General features: G+C 39.2%; 1 protein-coding gene and 1 non-coding gene across 6 annotated transcripts; one reads left to right on the top strand and one right to left on the bottom strand.

The window, feature by feature from the left end:
* Positions 1 to 24,781, bottom strand: HSPA14 (heat shock protein family A (Hsp70) member 14). Of its 5 annotated transcripts, XM_043883503.1 has the most exons (16): positions 23,431 to 23,477; positions 23,273 to 23,355; positions 21,430 to 21,503; positions 20,522 to 21,321; positions 19,542 to 20,040; positions 14,882 to 14,930; positions 14,649 to 14,754; positions 13,641 to 13,731; positions 12,576 to 12,680; positions 11,109 to 11,270; positions 9,359 to 9,514; positions 7,421 to 7,523; positions 3,645 to 3,857; positions 3,063 to 3,236; positions 1,040 to 1,110; positions 1 to 215 (listed from the first exon to the last, which is right to left on the bottom strand). In XM_043883503.1, exons 4-16 carry the CDS (start codon positions 21,078 to 21,080, stop codon positions 137 to 139), a joined length of 2,367 nt encoding a protein of 788 aa, XP_043739438.1. In that variant the 5' UTR covers positions 21,081 to 21,321; positions 21,430 to 21,503; positions 23,273 to 23,355; positions 23,431 to 23,477; the 3' UTR covers positions 1 to 136. The 5 variants fall into 5 exon arrangements, with proteins under 5 accessions (XP_043739438.1, XP_043739439.1, XP_043739441.1 ...); XM_043883504.1 differs by lacking the exon at positions 21,430 to 21,503 and having other exon boundaries at positions 20,522 to 21,246; positions 23,431 to 23,471; XM_043883506.1 differs by lacking the exons at positions 19,542 to 20,040; positions 20,522 to 21,321; positions 21,430 to 21,503 and adding an exon at positions 24,588 to 24,781 and having other exon boundaries at positions 23,431 to 23,511.
* On the top strand, positions 2,619 to 2,742 carry LOC122682305. Its single transcript, XR_006337321.1, has one exon. It is a non-coding gene; the product is annotated as a small nucleolar RNA SNORD22 (small nucleolar RNA).
* Positions 24,782 to 24,867: the final 86 nt, after the last annotated feature.

Below are 24,867 nucleotides of genomic sequence, written 5' to 3'. Positions count from 1 at the left end.
TTAACAATATACTATAGTTTAATAGAAACATAGATCATACAGGTCATTTGAAAAGTATTTTAATATAAACATTCTTAAACAAAATGAAATAATGTTGACATTTTAGATTTAAAAAATTCATGGTTCCTGTAAAATACTAAGATGCCACCTCTATAGTAATTGCCTCACATTTTCCAGTTTCTTGATCTGTGCACGTCACATGTAAAGATCCATCCCTATGCAAACAAAAAATAGTAACACTACATAAGCTCAATTTATAAAAGCAGAAAGTTCGTAAGAAACTACTTGAGGACTTTGAGTAAACAAGAGATCATTTTACCTTTTAAAAGAAGCGTATTAAGAGATAAATAACTGAAACACAACTTCATGTCTTTACATTTAGAATCATATGCCATACTTAGGTAGTAGTACTTTAAAAATTTCCTTCTGTGTCACTATGATGAAGATTGTATTCCTTGAGAACCCAAGATGATGAAGACCTTGAGTTGAAAACTTTATGCAAGTTCAAGATACATCAAGTTGTTTTCAATTCTGGGCCAAGATAGATCTACCCTAATGAATTCTACATTCTGGCTAAATATGATTTATGGAATAAATTGCCCTTAATGTTGATTTGGAAATGACTTACTTGTAAGACATAGTATTATGGATGGACTATTATATTTCCTATAGATTTCCTGTTGAAATACTGAAATAAACTTACCCTTTCATAGGACAAAAATCAATTATGTAAACCTTAGGAAATCATATTTAAAGTCGATAAAAATTATATCTTAAACTTGCATGGACCAGTTTTTTAGGTTGACTACCCCCATAATAATAAAAGAAGTAACAAAGAATTCAGAATGCTAATGACTTGAGATATACTTTTCTTTGTAAATACAGTTAATTTTACAGGGAAAAATTTAAGTTACTGATAAGATCTTTATAAGCTTTTAATAAGTGATTTTCTCAGAGTGACAACAGAAAGAATCAATTGAAAAAAAGGTAGAATCTCAAAGCAAATTTTCTTAACATCAGAAGTACATTAATTTTTTACCTTTTCATAGTAAGAACAGCTAATATATCACGTAATCCATTTTCTTTTTTATCTAAATCCTGGAGCACAACCTGTTTAGGCAAAAATAATACAAAGATGATTCAGTATTTTGGCATTAATAAATCGATGCATCAATTATTCCAATGAACTAAATCTTATTCATTACTGAAAAAACCTTTTAAAACAGGGCTGTTTTCAGTTCTTTTACCATTTATCATAATTCAGAGCTTAGAATTAAGCTTTCTTAACTGACACGTCTCCTCTAAAAGGAGGGCATGGAAGATAACTAATATTATTTGTCCCTTTTAAATGTCATGTCCTAGATTAAAATGATACTGTTTGTCTCAGAAAATAAAGACTGTTTTTCTTTTTGGTGATTACACCATTACAGTAATGTGTACGTTACATTTTGGCAAGCCTTTTATATATACTTTAAAAAATTCAAATATTTTAAAAGCACTTGAAAAAACCATTTAAAAGAAATACATGTCAAATTCCTTTGTACTAGTATGATTACGTTTGTTAAGTAAGAATTATTAATGGATTTACTATAAAATTCCTCGGTTTCCTAAAGAAAGGCATACCAACAGAGCAAGTTTGAAAGTGCCTTTTCAGATTTTGCCAACATCAAATTTTATGACCTTAGGTAAACACCAAGTTTACTCATTTGTAAACTGAGGCAGTTAGACAAGATGGAATCTGTAGAAGATTCTCTTCCAAATTCAGTATTCTGTGATTAGTTTTTTCCTTTCCAGCATCTGGTAGCTGCAGAGTCTCAGAGTAGTGTGTCCAGAGAAAATGTAAGAAATGCTCTGATTCAAGAGATGAATACTAGACTTCCATCTGAGTTTAGAGCCTAGCGTACAGCAAAGTACTTTTATAGTGATACACTGCAGAAGCATGTGGAGGAGCTTTGAAACCTTTACTAGCTAAAGGAGCCCAGGCAAGAATACTGGAATGGGTGGCCATTTCCTACTCCAGGGGATCTTCCCAACCCAGGGATTGAACCCAGGTCTCTTGTGTCTCTGGCACTGGCAGGCAGATTCTTTACCACTGTGCCACTTGGGAAGTCCATTATTTCTTGGGCATGTTTCTAAGCAAATTACATGGCTCCACCTGATACTTTTTAAACCATATAGAGGACCATATCATATGATTTAAGCATGTGGTATTTGAAAAAGCAAACTTATCCTATGTCAGAGGCAGCATGGTGCAATGGCAAAGTATGGGCTCAGGAGTAAAACCAACCTGAGGATAAATCTCAGCTCAATCAAGCACAAGGTGTTTACTATCATGAGCCTGCTTCTTAATCACCTATAAAATGCACACAACAATGTATCTCATAGCATTTGGGATTATGTTTGTAAATTGCCTAGTAGAGCACACCTGGCATTTAGCAAACAAATAAATGTCATTTCCTCTGCCACTGACCTTATTGTCAAGGAGGTTAGAGAGCACAAAGAGCAGTAGAAACACAACTGTACTTTGTTTTCGTTTTCCTCTTTCAAATTGAAATAGCTTGTTTCTTCTCTTTCCAAAATGAATAAGTACAATTAATCCATTCATAAAAATGTGTTAATCCCAGTGAAGAAACATTCATGTCTTATTTCCTGTCCTAGTCCCAGAGCCTGTAAAGGTGAACCCACTGGGGCTGGCTGGGGGAGAAGAGGAAAACTCATTCCAGAAGGAACTGTCTGAGGGATCCTAAGAATTTCTAAACAAGGCAAAGAGGGGAATAAATGGCTGGTTAAAAAGTAGACTGTTTTTTTTTTTTCAAGGTCTAAGAAAGAACAAAGCACACATGATGGAATCCAACATGAAGGAAATAAAAAATGAAAATTTTTTGTACAGATTACCTGTTCAAATTAGCATATAATCATTTCAGCCTAAGTTTTGTTTAAAAAAAAAGTGTTAAATGTCCTATATGCACAGTTTATGAATTAATGTTAAACTGAGCCTAAACCAGAAGGAAAAGCTAAACAGTTTCATGTGATTAATTCATAGTATAATCTGATACATTCACCTGTGCAAACTTGTTTTCCACTTTTGCAGAGTTTTTCCCCTCAGACTCATAGAGTTCAAGACACACTGAGGATATACTTCCAGGGGCCTGTAATGTGTGTTGTCTTCGAGCTGGCAAAGGAGTCCCTGATGGAAACAGTACTTTGAAGCTGTTGGCTCCTGATTCATCAACTCCCTAATAAGCAGGAAAATAATATGCACATCCTTTGATATCATTACAATGAGAAAAAAAATCACTCCTATTAGAAATGACGATATATTCCTTGTTGATATCTCAACACTATAAAGCAGCAAAGAGAAGAAAATAGAACCGATCCTTAATCCCAACCCACTTTAAAAATAAATTGAAACATACACTTCTCAACCTGTATTAGAAGCTTATGATTAAAATGATAGCAAATTAAGAAATTAACAGATTAATATCAACTGAAAGAATATCAGAAACTCATTACAAGTAAAATTATAAACCTAAATTTAAAATTTTTACCAGTATACAAGGTTTTATTTTAAAAAACATATGTATGTAAACCTGTGGCAATAACTTTATACTATGTATGGAAAAGTAAAGACAAGCTAAATATACCTTAACTAAAATATCCTTGGCCGAACACTCTATCTGAAGAGCATCTTCCACTGAAAGGCTTTCTTTCCCAATAAGGATTCCTGCTTCTATAGCTGCACCAATAGGGATGACCTCATCAGGAGGAATGGAATTGAGAAGCTCAACAGCTGGGAAAAGATCTCTAATCATTTGCTGTAGCCTTGGGATTCGAGAAGACCCTCCACAAAGGACAACCTAGAAAATAAAAACAATTTTCAGTTTTTTACTTTTAGAACAATGATTGTTTCTCAAAATTAGATGTAACAGGCCATCTTCATCACATGAAATGGTAAAATATAAGCAGCCCTATTTTAGCATACTATTTTAAACTTATATAAAATATACACATATAAACATGCATTTAGTACACTGTTAATATTTAACATTTTCTTTTTTTTTTTTTTTTAACTTTTTCTTTACTTATAATGACAAAGTTTAAAATGATGTAAGAGTAAAGAAAGAGCCCTGGTTATGGAGGCCGAGGGTCTGAGTTCCAATCCTGGCTCTATCACTTACATGCCAGCATTACTTCAGGGAAAGTCCTTACCCTCTCTGGAAACTTTTTATTGGGTTGGCCACAACGTTCGTTCAGGTTTTTCCATAACAGCTTACGAAAAGGAACTTCTTGGCCAACCCTATAGTTTCCTCATCTATATGGAGATCTACATATATGGAGAGCTGATTTCCTGATCCTTTGCCAGGATTAAATGTTTCAGTGAATATTGCCAGGATTAAATGTTTCAGTGAATATAAAGCCCATCATTTTCTCCCTCTATCCCTGTAAGAGGATTATACATTGCCACCCACAGCCACTGCCCTGACACTGCAACCCCTCCCTTTTATTTCTCTGCTCCATATTCAGGACTGGCCATGGGTCTAGCATTGGCCAGGTGAATGTGAATACACTGTAGTACAACATATCTAAGCAGATATTTTAAAAGCCCTGCATGTTCTGCCAGCTCCTTTCCTCTTTCCCTTCCACCATGAGAGCTGCTCCTTTAGCCTGGGTCGTGGAATGAGAAGCACACAGAAAAATGCCAAAGCAGTAGACCCATGGCCACCTTCAGCTGCTCATGTGGAACACGAGCAAGAAAAAACTGTTCACTACAGAAAGCCAGTGAGACTTGGGGTTTGTTCATTACTGTTATAAGGTCAACAAACTACAGAGACAACACTGTATTTTTAAATTCTCAAAAGCTTGAATTTTAGAAGTATCTAGTGGGAAGCTGCTGCATAGCACAGGGAATTCAGCTCAGTGCTCTGTGATGACCTGAGGGGTGATCGCCTCCCCAAGAGGGAGGCGGTGAGTGTATACACACAGCTGATTCACTCTGTTATACAGCAGAAACTAACACAACTTTGTAAAGCAACTATACACCAATAAAAAAAAAATCCTTAATTCTAAGAATGTACTTGATCTCCAGTCAAGCAATTGAGGATTGTACCATTTGTGACATCTAATGTCAGGGTTGTTTGAACAGTTAATGAAGAAAGAGAACTCACATTAACTGATCATCTATGGTATGTCACACCCTGTGCCGTACATGGTTTTCATTTAATCCTCATAACAATCCTATAGAATAAGTTATACTTATAATACTTACCTAAAAGTTAAATATTATCACCCTCCTAAGAATAAGAGACAGTAAGGCTCAGGAAATTAAGTGACTGGTCTATTCTGGAACTATTAGCACTGTGAGCTTTCCAATTCAGCTGCATCTGTCTCCAAGCTCATTCTCTTCCCACCACTGCCTTATATCATTTATACCATGTGCCTTCATCTCTATAAGCCACCTCCCACTCACCTACCACAACGCATAGCATATGTATGCAAAAAAAAAAAAACCCAACTGAACTAAAACCTCTACAAACAGACAAAAGAATGCAACTTTCATGTTACAACATACACAAAAATAGTGAAAATGTAAAACTTTCAAACTACAGCAAATTAAAAGAAAACAGTAATAAATATTTGTCAAACACTTGAAAAAAGATGGAATTGGTAAATTCAGAAGCAACTGAAGAAATGAGAGTAATAGACCAACAGATTTAAATAGATCAATAAATGAAACCTCGGTGTGTCAAATACCCATCCTCCCTAAAAGAACCAAAATTCAACAGTAAACTACATGCCTCAAAAGGTTGCAGTAAATAGCAGTTAATTTTCTGATTATACAGAGTATTTACACAAATAAATTTTAAAAAAACCTAATATTTAATTGACTAAATAGACAAAGAATATGAAATATTTACACATAAGGAAATACAAAAAACATTTACTATTTAGCAACATTGATAATACGTTCTCAAAGAATCCTATAATAGTCAATAAAATATAAAGTAAAAGCATATCTCTTTTCAACTACTTAATGGAAAATTTATCTTTAAATGATAAAACTCAGTGTCAGCAATGTTATACTAAAATGTCTGTTCTCATACACTGCTGATGAAAGTATGAGTTAATTCAGCTCTTCTGAAAAGTAACTGAAGGTAAAAATAGACTTCTGCTATTTATATTCTTTGACTCAATATTTTTTATTATAGAAACCTATCCCAAAGAATAATCTTAAATATAGGAAGAGATGGGCATCACTTTTCTGGGGAGGAGTTCAAAAGAACAATGAAATAATCTATGGTGCTCTTCCTTTTCTAGGATATCACGAGCCTATTTAAAATGGTTTCTTAAACGCGTCTTTGCTGCTGCATGCGCTTTCCTCTAGCTGCGGAGAGCGGGGCTGCTCTCTCTTGCGGCACAGTGAGGCCTGTGCTGCGGAGCACCGGCCCACGGTGCACTGGCTGCACGCTGCGACCCCAGGGCCCCAGGGCACAGGCTCAGCAGTCTGGTGCACGGGTTTACTTGCTCAGTGGCAGATGGGATCTTCCCGGACCAGGGGTTGAACCCATGTCTCCTGATTTGACAGGCAAATTCTTTACCACTGAGCCACCGGGGAAGTCCAAGAGTCTACATAACATTGTGTTGATGAAGGCTATATAGTAATATGAACAAAGAAATTGGTTATAATATAAGGCACAGAAAATTCAAAATTGTGCAACAAATTTGACAAGTTTATTATAAAGTAAGACACTGGTCTCTGAGTTTTCTTATATGAAAATTCCTTTATCAACAACAATGAAAAAATGTATATATATTGTAAAAGAGTAGAAATAATCTTGGGGAAAAAAACCACAAACCAGCTGGAATATTTTTGAAAATCTCTAAATCTTTTCTTATGCAAGCAAATATGCAATACTTCTCAGCAAGCAGAGAGAAGGAGACTGTTGTACTGCTTAAAAGCAGAATTGGGAACCATACTGAGCTAAATCCTGGTTCTACCACTGGCCACATGATCACCATGAAGCTACTTATATCTCTGTACCTCTGTGCCTCCAATTATAAAATGGAGGTAAATAATATCACCTACTTCATAGAGTTCCTGGTTAAGATACAGCAAGTTAATTCATGTAAAACACTCAGAAACAGTTACTGACACCTAAGAAACATTCTAATATTTGTCAGTTTTTGCTTATATACCAAAAATACACTGAAAAGGAACTTTAATCTCTTTTGCCAATAAACATGCGGAACTGTGAGTTCATTAGAGCCATTAATCAAAATTTTATCAATTTCCTTATTTCCTAATGTAAGGTAAGAATATTTACAGGTATAAAAATACTCCTTCAATACCAAGGGGCCATTTCCTAAATTCCCAGTTGAAAACTATTCCTAACATAAATAGGAAAAATACAAAAGTTATTACCTTGTTGATATCATCTGCTGTAAATCCACTTTGTTCTAAGACTTCTCTGATTGCTTCTATACATTTATTAAAAAGTGGAGAACACAGAAGTTCAAATCTTGCTCTGTAAAAACACATAAACACAGAAGAGACAGCAGAAATAAGTTAAACACGACATTTTTTTCTTGTAAAGGGTAATGTCAAAACTTACTGTGATAGATCTCTTAAGAATAGGTTTATGATTAGAACAGGATATTAAACACTCAGTGGAGCAATATCATGGGAGGAAAAAGTCTAGGTTATTCATCTACAAATGTATATAATATTAAATTCACATAGAAAAATTATCATACCCATAGCCTGCTTATAAGCTGTCAAAAAACCTAAATATAAATTCTCAGTGTATGGCATTTCTACCAATAAATCTATTGATTCAAATCAAACCATAATTTGGAAATTTTTTGCTATTTTTATGTTTTAAAGTTTTAAAAAGTGTTTCTCACTACTTTTCTTTATGGTCTGAGCCTCTGCTGCATTTAAGTTTGGTTATTTTGCACCCCCTGAGAAGCCTGAATGCTAGCAAATAAAATGACAAATTCTATTTCCTTCTTAATAACTGATACGAATAAGCAAACATTTACTGAGTACTTGGACAAACTTAGCACTAAGTTAAATATTCTGGAAAGAGAAAAAATATAAAGACTCTCTTGCCCACAAGAGATTAAAATTCAATGGAACAACTTTCTTTTAGGTAGTAGCTTGAAATCTCTTAAAATATCTAGAGAACTTCCTGGAGCCACTGGCCACTTGAGACTACTGAGCACTTAACTCTGGCTAATGCTACTGAAGAACCGAATTTTTAATGTTATTTACCTATTTAAAAAACTAAAAATTTTAAATAGCCACTGGTGGCATTGCTGACCTGGAATCGGGGAAAACCCAAGGAGACAGAGGGAGCAAGCTACAAAGGCCAGAAAAAGAGAGAATTTAACCAAACAGAGTGAGTAGAAAGCCTAAAAATAATGTATTACTGTATTCTGGATATTCATTATGCTTCCAAGTCACCTGCTAGCTTGTTGGGAGGTTTAAATAGTGCTAACTCATGGTAGCTACTAGTATTGTGAGTAATACACAACACACAGCGAGGACAATGGCCTCCCCCACCCATTCCTGGGTAGAGGTGCGATCATTTGTAACCAATGTTTTGGATTATGGAAAAGATATGAGCATTAAAAACAATTTTATGCACATTAAACTTGTATTTACTAAATGTCACAAAAGCTATTAAAATTTAAAATGTTGCCAGCGGATGACATAGCAAATAAAACCAAGACAGAGATTAATCCTCAGAGTAAGGTGACAGGTGACGAGGACGAACTCGGGAGTCAAACTAGCTGGGTTTGCATCCCAGGTCTGTCCCTTACTAGCTGAATAACCTTGGACAAGAAATGAAACCTCCTGTGAAAAGTAAGGAAAACAACAGCACTTACCTCATTGGGTTGTTATGAGAATTTGAGAGTTAATACATAAGAAAGAACTTAGAATACAGCCTGCCACACAGGAGTAACGATGAAATAGTGAACAACCACTGATGCATGTGGAAGCTCCACAAAGAACTAGGGACTATACAGGTGGGACTGCTAGTCAAGAAAGGAAATTTACAAATCTCAAACTTTCAAGTCTCCTTTCATCATTCTTTCAAAGGCCTGGGATGCTCCTGTCACACACTGCTCCTGGTAGGTATAACATAACAGGGCAGTCACCACTGACATGATTGTTTTGGAAACAGTCATTTAGTCTGACAAGAGCTGAAAACCCTGGAAGTAAAGACAGAAAAGCTCTCCTTTTATAGTGAGCTAAACATCTCAAATGAGAAAATGAAAACCCTGAAGTGAGAAAATTACACCTAAATGTGAATACATTTGGAACTTCTTGAAGTTTTTCAAACTGCAGTTTTACCTGGACACGTTGCAATCAAAATCCTGACCTTCATACAATGAGTCAAGGAAGCAATTGGCACTTCCCAAGGTTGACAAAGAATGTTTTGCAGTGTCAGCACCGTTCATCAGCTTCATCATGGCGCGGGCATTTCCTCTCACATCATGTCTGAAGGATCTAAATAAGAAATACAGTCTTTGAAGTTTAAAAATTACTAGGTCATTTAGAATTTATTGTAACTAAAACCTGGATAATCCCCATTAGGATAATTGTAAGCTCATGAATCAGGGACTTCCTTGGCGTCCAGTGGTTAAGACTCTGTGCTTCCACTGCAGTGGGTGCAGGTTCCATCCCTGGTCGGGAAGGTCCTGGATGCTGTGCCACAAGGCCAGTAAAAAAATAAATAAGCTCAAGAATCAACATTAATACCAGATTTTATTTTTTCAGAATGTTTGGGGAAAGAGAATTTGAAGAGGGGTCTCAGGAAAAATAAATAACCAATATCCTTAAGACTCCGAATTGCTGGATTGTTTAACCACAGTTATGGACTGCACTGAAGAAGTACAGGAGCCGTCATCTTTTTGCAGATGAGACAAAAGGACACGGAAGGAGATTCATGCAACTGGGTTAAGTCTCATACCTCACCCTTTACAACCGTAACATGATTCTTGTTGAATGGCATAGAATTATCTGTCCAGCATTAAAAAAAAAAAAAAAAAAAAAAAAACTAAAACTACTTCTTCAAAGAAATTTGAAACATATAAAATATGTAAAATTACAGTTCTTCTACCTCCAAGGTGAGTTAACTGTTAAAATTGTTTGCTAAGTGGTGACTGATGGCTCTGTTTTTGAACATGTTTAAAACCCATCATAAAATTAATAAGTGTTCTTTCTTGAGTTGGAGGGGCTTCCTTTGTGGCTCAGCTGGTAAAGAATCCACCTGCAATGAGGGAGACCTGGGTTTGATCCCTGGGTTGGGAAGACCCCCTGGAGAAGGGAAAGGCTACCCACTCCAGTATTTTGGCCTGGAGAATTCCATGGACGGTATAATCCATGGGGTCACAAAGACTCAGACATGACTGAGTGACTTTCACTTTCTTTCACTTTCCTTGAGTTGGAACACCTTTATAACAAAAAGCAGCATAAGTCTTTATTGAACAAATGAGAAATTACCACTTTTTCAGGACTTTTTTTTAACCCAGTGTAGTCAAACTGATGAAAACCCTACTTTTTAGAGTAATGATGTCCCAAATATAACCTTTATATATTTGACTCATGATGTGACAAACAGGATTAGAATTTTGAATGGAATAATTACATCCAGCAACAAAACTAAAATAGTCCTTGTGGTAATAGATACCCCATAAGACTGGTTCACTGGAATCTAACTACAACATAATCTTTTATACCAATAAAAACTGTTCAGAAGGTAGTGAGGCCTTACTGCCTTTACCCTCCTTCACCCAAACATAAAAGCAACCACTGACAAGTTAGGAAGTTGAACTTGAGATCCAAGTTCACGCAGTTCAGTGTCTGGTGGCCCCTTACACTGAGTGAAAACTCTAAGTATACTACACTAGGCAGCTGGGCCTCTGCTTTCCCCTGTTTACCAGGACAGATTTTATAATTTCAGACATGAAAATATCCAGTGCCCTGGAAAAACCATGCCTTCCTTTGAAAGGACAATTTCAAATAAATTGGGGGAAAAAAATTAAACCTGAAGCTAAATTTCAGGTTTATCATCAAACATATCAAGTCCATCAATACTCACCTCTGAAACTCAGAGGCTAGGTACTGTGCTAAGGTTTCTGTGAAGTGGGTACCTCCAATGTTATTATCAGTGTTTGTTGAGAGAACACGGTATATTCCACTGTTAACTTCCATGACACTGATAGATAAGGATGTTCCTCCAAGTTTGAATACCAAAATATTGCTAAAAAAAAAAACCAAAAAAACCACAAGTAAGTTATAAGAGAATCATAGTATTGTAAAGCCAATTTTGACTTCTTAAACTAAGAAGTCATTTAGTTTAACTCCTGTAAATCACAAATGAGGAAACTGAAGCTCTTATGGGAAAAACTGAGTTGTCCATGTTTATTGCTTAGGAATGAATCAAGCCTAGAAATCAGATCTTCTGATTTTAAATCAAAGCTCATTTTTATTTAATCCTGCTGGTAAAATTGTATTCTTTCTCACTAACTGGAGTTCAAGATACTAACTTTTCAAAGTAAATAAAAAAAGAGATTTGCAATTAAAGTAACTCTAAGAGCATTAAATATAGAAACTTTGTTAATACTGTCTTAGTTACTACTGCAATACCCATGTTCCACAAAAGTTAAAACATATGCAAAACTAGGCATTAATTTCCTAGGAATCAAAATCCAAAATTTATGATATTCTACATTTTAGATTACTTAAATTCCTAGTGATTTATACTAGTTTCTTTAATTGTGAGATATGAGTGAAAAGATATGATTAGGGAAAATTAACACATCTGAATTGACATCCCTAAAGTTGCATAATGTGTCAGATCTATTAGGACCAGTCTTATAATTAAATTGGCTTCCCTGGTGGCTCAGAGGTTAAAGCGTCTGCCTACAATGCAGGAGACCTGGGTTCGATCCCTGGGTTGGGAAGATCCCCTGGAGAAGGAAATGGCAACCCACTCCAGTATTCTTGCCTGGAGAATCCCATGGACGGAGGAGTCTGGTGGGCTACAGTCCACGGGGTCACAAAGAGTTGGACACGACTGAGCGACTTCATTTCACTTTATAATTAAATTAGGAGTACATCTTACTATTTCATTATCAAATGAAATCTTAAATTCCCATGCTGGCTTTTCTGTTATCTCCTGCCAAGACAGATGTACATGAAAGTCCTCACTGTTTTTCTAAGCATGTTTAATATTCGAATTGGTAGTAAACTTAACAGGGTCCTAGAGCTTCAGTTGTAACTTGGCTGGCTTATAAACTGCAAATCTCCCTTCACTAAAGGGACAAAGTGTTAGATGATAAGAGAAGGGCAGAAGGGTGCAACCTTCCCTCCGGTTACATTTGTTCTCTGCTTTCTAGGCCATCTTTCTCATCTATTTGAAAAACTCTAGATGAGAATGTTGATGTCTTTCCATTTATAAAAGCTTGGAATGACTGCACTATATAACAATCTCTATTGAAATAAATGCTATCATCTAAAATGTTTTCTGCACTGAAAAACTTAAAGCTGAAAATATCGTTTTTACCTTTTTCCAGTGGGGGAGTCTTGTCCAATTCCGTAAGCCAAAAGAGCTGCAGATGGTTCGTGGATTAACCGCAAAACATTAAACCCAGCAGCTCGGGCTGCTTCCCTGTGGACAATGTGCTTTTAATAAATTTGGTATCACATGTTCAAGTCTACATTTTTAGAAATGCTCTGCTAAAGATTTTATGCAATAGCAAATAAGATTTCACAAGCAGAACATGAAGGGTAATGATCTTTTAGAAGCAAGATAACAGAACACAAGAAACAGACCTAAGTCTTTAAGTGTAGAGATCAATTTCTCTTTAAAATTATAATGTTCAGAGTCTATTTTCTTGATAAAGAAGATAACATGTGCCTATATTAAGGAAAAGAAAGCTCTCCAAACGCTTGAGCTTACAAATTTCAGAAAGAGACTAGGACTTATTTATAATTCATTTGAGTTAATACAATACATATTTATAATACACTTATAATACATTTCCAATTTCTTTAATTTAGGTTCACAGCTTTAACATTCCACAAGTACAAGTAAAAAAAGCAACTCTGTGCCCCAGAAGCAACTCAGATGTTCAGCAAAGCCCTACAGGGAACTCTAGCCACAGAGTAAAAGACTGGGTGCTTGCCAATTACATTTGCCTAACAACCTATGAAAACTAGATACAATTTTTGGTTTAGATGTTTATCTAGGTTAAAAAAAAAACTCAAATATTTTCTAAAATTGCTTATTTTTATACAATTCCCACATAAGCCTTAATTACAATACACTAAGGCAAAGTGATTCACAAACATCAAGTTAATCTGGTCATCAAATGTTTCCAATCAAAATAGCGAGGAAGATATTAATACATGCAGTTTCAGGTTCTTTTGACACTTCATAAAATATAGGAAATATTAATGATTATTACACTTTTACCACAGGATTTACATATATAAATATATACATGATTTACAAATACAACATTTTGTGTAAGGTATTTTCACATACAATTTTACCTTTTCCTATATAGCAATGTTGTGAAATTTGTATTTCCTTTAAGCAAGAGAAACTTCTTCATATTATACTTACCCAAGAGCACTTTTTTGCTTTTCTCCAAAATCAAATGGAACAGTAATGACTACATCATTGGCATCTGAGCCCAAGACAGAATGTGCCGTTTCTGTATATGAAAAAAAATTTTTAAAGTTCATGAAACTTAATGTGGTAATCATGTCATGACATACATAAATCAAATCATTACACTATACCCCTTAGTTATATAGTGCTGTATGTCAATTATATCTCAATAAAACTGGAAGAAAAACATAAATTCTGACAATACACAAAAATGTCAAGTGATACTGAGGTTTATTCATTTATGCCAAAGATCTTTTTATTTTAAAGATTTTCCAATTTGTGAGGCTGTCCCACCCCACTGATCTTCTCTTGCTCTCTTAAACTGTGCACTATTTTATATGGTTTTGGTATAGTTCGTGGACATGTACTAGGTACTTTCTAATGCGCGTGGTTCTCAGGCTTCCAAGTTTCAACCACCTCCCAAATGAGATGGGCTCCACTGAGAATGGGTTTCTGATGCACAAAGGTGTAGACCAACTACCATGAAAGGCCGCCCTCCATCCATTACTTTCATCACAGATTCCAGAGCTGAAGTAAGCTCCATCAACAATCTATTCCAGAAGTCCTCAAGTTGTTCCACAGGAGGTTGCTCAGCTCCAAGCCTTTGCCTGAAGTGATAAAGCCAGACCTATCTAATCTGCCTAAACACTGTGGAGATTGTACTATCTTGAGGGAGATATAATAATTCACTTTTCACCAGCTTACTGGGCCACTTCATCTTCAGAAGTTTTGAAAATGCTGATCTGGCCCCATCCATTTACATTTCTTCTGGGGAGAAGAAGGAAAAGAAGTCATCTAATCAAGGTCACATGGCCAGTTAGCAGGCCAGTCAGGTCTAGCATAATTTAGGCCTCCTCAATGCACGTCTGCTCAATCATCCTGATTCACTCCAGATCAAAAAACACCTCTAGCTTTTTTAAAAGGTCAACTTTTGAAAAGATCTTTTCCTGTGCTCAATACCTTTCATTTTACTAAATATCAGTCTGGCAACATCTTCTGGGCTGACAAATTTCTTTTCTTCTCCAGTATCTATTTCATATCGTAACTTCCCATTTTTTTCAATGACCTGTGAAAGAAGTGTGTTAAAATAAGAAATGATTTTAACAAAATACAAAGTTTCAAATCAATATAATTGGTCATGACCTTGGCAATTACTTTGTGTAACAGGGAAGTAATAATAGAAGCATACTCACTAAACATTTACTTTCCGTGATATATTTCCGAGCCTGAGGATCATCAGAGCTGTCCATAGAGACAAATATAAATATTTATATCATCATTGACATGTAAGTTTTAAAGATTATATTCTTCAAACCAACAAGTATAAAAATATAATTACAGTAATTCCATGAAAGCGTTCATCTTCACATTTGAAAGTACTTGTTTGTACTTTCTTACTTGTTCTGATCTTACTATCAATAGATGTTATACATTTGAGAATATTTTCATAGTATCAATTACTTTAAGTCCTATAGTTTCATATCTTTGATCATATCTCAGAGCCAAACCACTGAGATTAGAAAGGACAAAAGGAGGTAAAACCTCAAATCAGAATACCTAACACCATCTTTGTTGCTTGGTTTCTGAACATGAATCAATGTCTGAAACCTGAAAGCACTGAGCAAAAGTATGAATATTATTATATGTAAAAGTACAGAGTAATACAAGGAGATAGATACTGTCCTATACAAAGTACTCAACAAATGTGTATGGCAAGGAAAAAAACTAAGACAATGGGTGCTACGTTGCTCAAAATAGTAATACGAATTAATGCAGACTAGTGCAGACTACAAAACTGGAATCCACTGAATCTTCTCAGCATTTAAGGGGGGTTAGTGTGGCAGGTAGTATTCAGGAGTAACAGATTTATAGACAGTCAACAACTTACAAGCTGACAAGGGGAAGAGTCAGTACTTGATCCTGGGTCTTCTCTACCAGGCTAGGTAGACTGCCTTGCAGTGAAGACAGTGAACAACTAAGGTACTTTTGCCTTGAGCAGGAATAAAAGTCTGATTCTTGGCCTAATTTCATCTAGAAATGAAGATGAGGTCAATCCTTCCACTTAACCCTTCTTGTAAGGGGCTGCAGCTATTCTGTCCAGAGACCAGTTTTAACTGTTTAGTAGGAGGAGAAGAAAATAGTGGCTCTTCGCCAAGGGTTACCGAACATGAGGGCCCTAACCTGTGTGAACAAGGGAGAAATGAAAGGGGCTTAAAATGGGATTAATTTGGTTTAGAACTTTCTTGGCAATACTTATAGATTCCTCCTATCACCTCCACTATCACAGGTAAGCAGTTTGTCTGACGTCACATGGCTAATACCGCAATGGGCTGGAATCCAGATCTTTCATATAAAGTTTTGTATTCTTTCCACTAACTCCTCCCCTCTTTTCTAAACCCAGTATTTATACCGTATCCTGGACAAATATTTTAAGGATAAGAAAAAAAAAAGACTAAATGTGCCTATGGTAACTTTTTTCCCCATCAATGCTGTAATGTTGGCCTGACATGTAGTGGTTCTGTTGCCTTTAGAACAGAATTTAAGTCAACCAGGATGATTTCTCTGAGTATGTTATCCATCACTCAGATAATCTGCCAGAAAAGGGTATGTTAATGGCTTTAAATGGAATTTAATGAACTCTTAGAAATGGCAGTTTGGGACCTGATAGGATTAATGGGATTTAAAGAACTTTTAGAAATGGAAAATTCTCAACTGAGGACCTCACTCACTTGAGGACAGAAGGCACATGTAGCTCTGAAGGTCTCAGAGAGGTAAGGTCCTGGAGGTTAGCCAGTGGAGAAGCAGAAAGCAGAGGATGGAGATGATGGACAAATGTTCACACTAGCGCCATAAAGTAGTGGACTGACCCACAGCTGTGTACAGATAGCAACTTTATTTGTCCACACCAGGATCAAGTCACTTCACAGAGAGACAGAAGGTGGTGGGAGGCTGGTATACACAGCACCATTTACTTTGCAGGCTTCAGGAGGCAGACCATCACTCCTACCAGGGTACTCTGGCCTTCATCCTCCTCTTTCTTGAAGGGCCCCTTGCAAGAGGCAGATTCTCGCCCCACACTGACATGCTACTGGGCTTGTTCCCCCTCCCCGGTCCCAGCACAGAGCCTGTTACAGCCATCTGTCCACTGGGTCCTCATGCAGCTCCTGTGAGGTAGCTGGGATGGCCTCCCACTGCAGAGGGGAGGGGCCTGAGGTACAGAACGGTGAAGTGACCTGCTTGTGGACGGATGGGGAGTTCCGGCTGGGCCTAGAGCTCAGGCAGGATTTCTGGGCCTGTTTTCCTGTTAACTTCTTTAAGAACTTTCCCTTTAGTTGTATTCCCACCTTCAAGTCACTTCACCCACCAGGTCTGCACACTACCGCCTCCAAAGTTCAACCTGGCCTCCATGCTTTAGCACTCCTCTTATCTCCAGTAAATCCCTGCCTGATACTTTGTTACCATTAAGTGATTAATAGAGTACGGGCCTAACTCTTTCAAGTACTTCCTTAATTTTTCAGAAAATCTAACTATCTACAGTAGTGTTATCCAGTTGTAACTGAAATACATCCCTCTACATAAGGGCCTAAAACAACACAGAAAAAAAAAAATTATCTCCATTTCCAGGCCTTTTAAAAGCAAGGAATCTGTCTGGGTGTGGAGTTAATAGAAGTCCATAAGAAGTCATAAATATCAATAGTGTAGAATCTTTCCTTAAAATACAACTGTTAGCAGTATTTCAAACAAACATTAATATGCTGCTGTGACTGAAAACACGACAATCAAAATTTCACTTTGTCTTCTGTTATGCTATTCGTCTAATTTTCTGGAAGGTATGAGAAAAGCCATCTGGTACAAACCTCTCTTTAGAGATAAAGAAACTGAGGCACAAAAAAAGACAAGTGATTTGCTCAATGTAACAAAGCGTGACAGCATCAGAACCCAGGAGTTCTAACTTGATTCCAGTGTAGTCTACCTCACACCTCCTCCATAATCACTCATTCAACAGAGCAGCTTGCCTGCCTGCCATCTGTTCCTGGTTACAGGGATGTTCCCACTGTGGTTTGGACCATTTCTCCACCTAATGGTATTTCCAGCATTTAGGTAAGCAACCGAGCTGCAAAATATAAAACAAAACCTCTCCCAACAGGCCTGAACTTTTTATTTCAGTCTCTAGATTACAGGAGGGCTTCCCTGGTGGTTCCAGCGATAAAGAATCTGCCTGCAATGCAGGAGACACAGATTTGATTCCTGGATCAGGAAGATCATTGGAGAAGGAATGAATACTCCAGTATTCATGCCTGGATAATCCCATGGAAAGAGGACCCTGGCGGGCTACAGTCCATGGGATCACGAGTCAGACACAAGTCAAGAGACTAAACCACCACCATCACCACTAGATTATAGGAAAGCTTTTTAAATTCCAAGTCTGCTTTTTATATTTCCTGAAATAACTCATGTCTCTTATGTCTCCTGCATCAGCAGGCAGGTTCTTTACTACTGAGCCACCTGGGAAGCCCAAATAACTGCTAAGAACTTTAAGTCAGGTTAATGATGGTCAGTTATGGCTTCCCTTCTAAAGTAATTTGGAAGCCTGGCTCGATACCATCTTATCTCCTCTAGGAAATGTGTGTGTTTCAGAGAGAAAAGGGGATGTATCTGTGAAGGGCTGGTGCTTTAAAAAGAGCTATCTGTTGCAAGCTGTCCTTATTCATACCACATTCAATTGTTCCCAAAGCTATTCTCTTCTAATATGTGCCATTAACAAGGTGAACTTTTGTCAACACCTTGTGAGAAAAAGTGACTTTGGAGAGTTTCCTAGAAGAAACATTTTCTCAGGCTTGCTTTCTGCAACATACTAGACAGAAAACAAAGACACAGAGAAGAACAAACTTAGCTACAAGTATTTGGGAAGCTTATATAATCCAAATTGTTTCCATGATGTCCAAATGACAAACCAAACCTAAAGATAAATAATTATGAATATAAAAAAACCTAAACATGGAATGCAAAGAATTTACTTATAGGGAGTATTTTATAAGACAGCCAATTTCTCATTATATCAAAGGTTATCAACATGAACCAAAACGCACGATTGTGGCTTCCTATCAGTTCTGAATCATATCCATAGAGATAAGAGACTAAGGACAAGTAAAATGGAGGGAAAGGTGGTTTGACTATTAAGCACTTGCTAGTAGTTATGTCACAGACACAGCAAATATAAAAAAGGACCAATACATGTTGTGTCTACATTAGCCTAATGAACTAGAGAGGTTTTAAGAAATGAAGACTGTAAACTCCAGGAAGCAGTCAAGGTAAACTAGCAGAGATTTAAGCAACGAGGCCATGGTGTACAACCCTAATTCTGTATCTTGTCAACTACTGTGCCTCACCCCAGCCTTCTCTCAGCCAAGGTCATATGCTTTAATAACTTACATGTGTATAGTGCTTTTAAACCCTTTCACATCTATTTCAGCCATCTGATCCTCACAACAACCCTGTGAGGTAGGCAGGTTTAGCAGCTGAGGAAGCTGGTATAGAGAGGTAAACTAAAGCATCTCCCATCAGTGACGAAGCCAGGGCTAGCTAGCTCTGTGGATTTGGCTGCATCATTTTTTTACTGGGCCACCCCTTGCATTTCTAAAGTGTCTCTCAACTAGTGGAGACACCTGGGAGCAGCCACTAGCACATATGTTCCTACCACTCCACACATTAACTGTCCATCCACTCTTTTTTGCCTGAGGACACAGAAAAGGAGCCAGGGTATCAGGAGGCATTGGTTGGACCCAGGCTCTGCCAGTGTAGGAAATACACCCTTGCATGATCAGCTCCTAACTTCTGGTGTTTGAAATTAACCTCTGAAGCAACTTTTCAAGTCCTAGCTGGAAAGCCCCGGTTGCCTCTTCCACTGCCGTGGCCAACCGTCTGACTGCAACCACCGCATCCCTGCGGAGCTCGTTGGCAGTGTCCTGCTGAGCGCTGGCCTCCTCACCAATGGCAATCAGCCGATCCAGTTTTTCTTGCTCCCGCTTTGAAAGTTCTCGTGCCAACCTCCTGTTTTCTGCCAGTTCAGCTGCAATAGTCCTGGCCACTGACCGCCTTCTTCGCCGGGCCCACCTGGGAGGGGGCTCAGTGGTCAAAGGTCTATCCCCACCAGAAACAAAAGAAGCCCTGGAGGAGGAGGCTGGAGGCCGCTGTGCGGAGGCCACCCCGTGAGTGTTTCGGCTGGAGCTGGAGCAGGGGCTGGGCTCACCGGACACAGTCAGTCTCGTCATGGGGATGCTCTGACAGGGGGCAGCTGCACCTCTGAAAAGGTGATGGGAGCTGCTGTAGCTGGGGGTCCCTTGAGAGCACCCTGAAAAACAAAGCAACAATGTTGCAGAGAGGACATTCCTGCTATGGGAATGCTTGGAGCCAGCCGCAGAGTTGAGAGACAAGGACAAAACCAAGGCATCTCTCTGCGGTGGGTGGAGAAGAATTTATTTTCTCATGCGGATATTTTGGTCTGCTACAATAGTATGTCCAAAACTTCCCCCTCTGCCTTCCATTGAGCTATCCAACCCTTTCTACAGCCACAAGTTCCTAAGTCCCCATTATAAATAATGCCCAAACTAGTTTGGTTCTAAAGAATACTTTGAGGTTTAAAAGAGTTCTAATATCACACATACCTAGGGTTACAGCTTTTAAAAATCTGGAGCCCCTTCTCTCACCATTAGGTTTAAAAGAGAGGGCAAGGGCTGAAATAGCGACTATGCTGAAGAGGTCGCCATCCAAACACATACTGATGAGAACCAAGTGACTCTGGGACCCCGACCCTTCACACGCTTGGGGGTTACCTGCACCCGAGGATTCATCCCAGGAGTCCTCGAGGTCACTGGTTTCTGGCATCTGGTCACTGACCCTCAGCTGACAATCATCTGATTCCTTCACTGTTTTCAAAATAGACTGATGCTCTGCTGCCTGAGTCCTTTTTGCGCCCAGAATGCTGGTCCCCTCCTCCCCTGGGGTGTCAGGGGCTGCTAAATTCAGGTCACTGTGTTTGGCCCAAGCAGCGTCCTCCATTAAGTTGTCTGCATCAGTCACTATCTGATTTCGGAGAAGTTGATCCAACGTATCATAAAAGGGACAGTGTGGTGGGTCGCCCATACTTGTGGCGTGGGCCACATAGGCCTTTAAATATAATGCCTTCAGGACTTTGAACTTGGAGCGGCACTGACGCTCGGTGCGGCGGAAGCCTTCCTGCTGCATCCGCTTGGACACGGCCTGATAGACATCTGCGTTGTGATGCACGGTCTGCAGGCGCTGAATGTACTCTGCCTCGCCTAGTATGGAGAGAAGCGTCCGTGTCTCCTGTCTGGACCACCGGATGCCCGCACTGCTATTGGAAGTGGCCATGGCGGACTGGGAAGAAAGGCTAGCTGGAGGAGGCTCCCAGGCAGGAGGGTGCCGACCTGAAGGTGTGAGGAGTTTCTGCGTGCTCCAGTCTATCTCCAGGAGCCAGCCGCTTCTTCCCTCTCTGGGCTAATTCCTGAGAAGCCAGGTCCGAGGACCGCATTTCTGGCTGGAAGGCCACAGGGGAATGAAAGTTACAGGAACGGTGTAAGGATAATTGTGGCAGTAAGTTTAGCGGTGCTACCTGTAAGTAGGTTGCAAAGAGAAAGGATGCCAGGGCTGAGAAAAGCCCAACTCTGGGAGTTCACTCAGGATGGGGACTGGACCAAGGGCTACAAAGGGCCTTACTGACTTGGCAACAAGGGGACTGGCTTCTCCACAAAAGGCAGGATGCTTCCAAGGCTGAGACCTGGAACCACCGTGTATCTGTAAAAATCACCATTGTTTTGTAAGTAGATAGATCAACGGGGGCGGGGATGCCTGGACCCCGAGGCACATCACTCTGGAGAAGGGCTAGCAGGACCGTAGTGTCTGCTGGGGCTCATTCCTCACCAACCTCGGCCTGGGTGGCACGCTATGCTATGCACTACCCATCTGACTGTCACCACTGCACTCCTTTGTTAAAAGGTAACTTCCAGGGCCAGAAAAGCAAGCTAAAGTTGTTCTCACTAATACAAAGCTTTTTGCCTAATATGGCAGAAGACATCCACATCTTAATTTCCACCACCTGCCCCCAAATATCAACAAAACTCAAAAAGGGCTCCCAAAGAGAGGCACCTATGGAACTATTCTGGATTTTGACCGTGTCAATGTCAGTACCCTGGTTGTGATAGCATAATATAGTTTTTCAAGATGTTAGCAGTTGGGAGAAAATGGTAAATCCAGAAATAGACTGGATCTCTCTGTATTATTTCTTGCAACAATATGTAAATCTACCATTATCTCAAAAAAAAGTTCAATTAGATATATTATTGGCTGCTTACTTCCTGCCTTTTTTTTTTCAGTTTATAATTTGAAAAATTTTGACAGCAACTCAATTTATTTTAAATATGCTCAGTACTAAGTTTAGTCAACAGATAAATGGATATGGGAATATATGTATCTTCACAACAATTTGAATTCTCTCCAAAACACTATAGTTTTTTACTTAATCACAGATATTCTAAAGAAAAAAAATGAGCATGAAGTTCAACTTACCTAAATATAGGTAAGAGATAGAATCTGTATGTATAAAATATATATTTATATATATATCAAATTTAATCCATGACTCCCCAAACCTAAAAACAACACAATGAAATTTCTACTTAAATTCTCACCTGAATAAGGTAGAAAGGAAAGAACCTGAGGTTAAGAGTTAGGCATCCTGGACCACAGTCCTGTAGAGCTCACCCCCCTAAACTAATTTAGGGATACCTTAACTTCTGCATGCTTTGATTTTCTTATCCAGAAATGAGGAGGTATAAAATCTGCCCTACCAATCTTACAGGGATTTCAGTGGATTAAATAATAGATGTGAAAGCACTTTGAAAATTTAAAAACACTATATCAAGTATTATAACTCCAATGAAAATCCCTAATTATCAGGGTAATCTATAATTTGAGTAGACAGAAGTCTGGGGAAGCAGGCCTCTTTAATCTTTTAATTAAAGTTATAGCAGATGATTAACCTGATTCCTAAGACATTAATTAAGCTGTTTTCCCTAATGATTAAATGTGTAAGCCAACTGGAAAAGTTAGTTCCCAGAAAGTGTCACAAAGAGATCTGAAGAAGAAAATCAATAGCTTCTACATAAATATTCACCAATTACAATAGACTTCACAAAATTCAACTATAATGCAAAGAAATCTTCTAATTCCCACACAATCTCCCAGTTTAAAAAGAGTACTGTAAAAACGTGTTAAGCTCAAACTGCCACCTCTGAATGACAAATTATCAAAACTAAATGCACACTGGCATCTACCAATACTAACAGACCTGTAAGTGAGAAGCAAATGTCTCCGTGAATTCCATCTTTCAGAAAATTCAGCACTAACATAAAAAGATAGCCTACTGGGGAATTCTGTGAAATGACTCAGTCATAAAAACAATGAAAAACACACTGGTGTTTCTAGTTTCATTTCAAATGATGCTTACATTCAAATTATAAACATGTTTTTTGTACCATAGGTGAAAGTATTATTTTACTCCATACCTTCTGCCAAGGATCTGCTTGACTTTCATTACTGTGTTTGAAATATTCCTTATTCTACTTTGTTTTGCTGCCAATCCAACGACCTGAAAAAGAGCAATCTATTACAACGCATGTCATTTTATACTTATTTCAATGTACAAAAATGAGGAGAATGGTACCTCTTCGTTTTTTGAGTAAGCAACAATAGCTGGAGTAACTCTGTTGCCTGCATCATTTGCGACCACATCAGCCCGGCCATCCTGGAAGTAAATACACAACTGTATTAGTTTTTTTGAAATGAAATATATAGTCTCCTTAGATACATTCAGACATACGTGGGGCCCTGTAACTGACATATATGTGGAAACAAAAACTGCTTTACTGTATTTCCTATATCTTAATAAGACCAGAATTCTACAACCAGCTGCCTCATTTTTCAGTCTGTTCTGCACAGTTGATAACAGAAGAGACATAATAATAATCTCTCTATATAAAATAAAAAAGGTTAATACATTAACCTTTCTATTTCTCTTCCTTTTCCCTGTAAACGCTCATCGTTCTTCCCTCTTTTTACATATGATGAATTAGCAACAATTCTTCGGCTTTCCCCTACAAATCATTTGACGTTTAACCGTGAGACGAGTATCAGGGCTGTCCCTTATTATTGTTCCTTCCGCCTCCCCACAGACGAGAAGCCCTAAACTCCTAGTCACACACTCATTTCCAGAAAGGACAAGTGAATAGAGCACACACCGTCAACTGGCTTCGCAAGCTTCTCGGGATTAACAGGTCCAGTTCCAGATCGCGGCCACCCTGCTCTTTTTTGGCAAACGTCCAGAAACCTCCGGGTACCAGACGCTCGTGTCCCCCTTCCGGCCTCCTGCGTCCATGAGGTCCGCAGGTCCGCCTTCCTCCTCTAGGCCTCCAGCGCCCAGGACGTGGCCAGGTCTGTCCCCACCCCCGGGGGGGACTCCAGTTCCCAGAGTGTCCCTGGATCCGCCCCCCAATCCCCCGGGGCCTCCAGCGCCCCGGACGTTCCCGGGTCCGTCTCCGCCCCTGGGGCCTCCGGCGCCCAGAATGTCCCTGGGTCCGCCCCTGGGCTCGGGTCCTCCTGAGAAGCCCAGGATGTGCTGGGTCCGCAGCTGCCTTTTCTGAGGGGCCGCGGGGGAACAGGCCAAGTCCGCCCAGCCCTTAGCCCCGAGACTTCCTCGCAGAATCGCCTCTCCCTGCGACGTCCCTAGGCCGGCGACACGCCGTTCACAATCCCGCAGACCAAAGGACTTGGCCTCGTACCCAGAGGACGCTGCACCGCAACCCAGCTCCCCGAGTCCCTCACCTTATAGACGGCCACACAAGCTGATGTGCAGCCCAGGTGAACCCCGATGGCCGCCATGAGGCGGCAGAGAAGCCGGCAGCACTAACGGGTGGCTTCCCAGCAGCAACAGCGCCGGGCCGCGGCACAGCCCCATCAGGCACCGCGGACACTTCACGTTCCCGCCCACCCACTGTGCCCCGGCCGTCGCCGAGGCCGCCCGCCTCGCCGCCAATCAGAGTGAAGGTCCCGCCTTTTCTGTCGCGCAGTCGGCGATTAGCTATAGTGAGTGTCTCCCCGCCCC

Source organism: Cervus elaphus, chromosome 23, assembly GCF_910594005.1.
Source record: "Cervus elaphus chromosome 23, mCerEla1.1, whole genome shotgun sequence".
NCBI lineage: Eukaryota > Metazoa > Chordata > Mammalia > Artiodactyla > Cervidae > Cervus > Cervus elaphus.
This window is presented reverse-complemented; position numbering and strand designations above follow the sequence as displayed.

What these genes read in the sequence shown, in the direction of transcription:
- HSPA14 (XM_043883503.1), bottom strand. Translation starts at nt 21,080, where the DNA reads ATGGCCACTTCCAATAGCAGTGCGGGCATCCGGTGGTCCAGACAGGAG. An exon ending in GATATTTAGTAAAATGAAAG is followed by an intron (nt 13,732 to 14,648) that starts GTATTGAGCACA and finishes TTTCATATACAG; the next exon opens with AAACGGCACATTCTGTCTTG. An exon ending in CTAGCCTCTGAGTTTCAGAG is followed by an intron (nt 9,515 to 11,108) that starts GTGAGTATTGAT and finishes TTTCTTATTTAG; the next exon opens with ATCCTTCAGACATGATGTGA.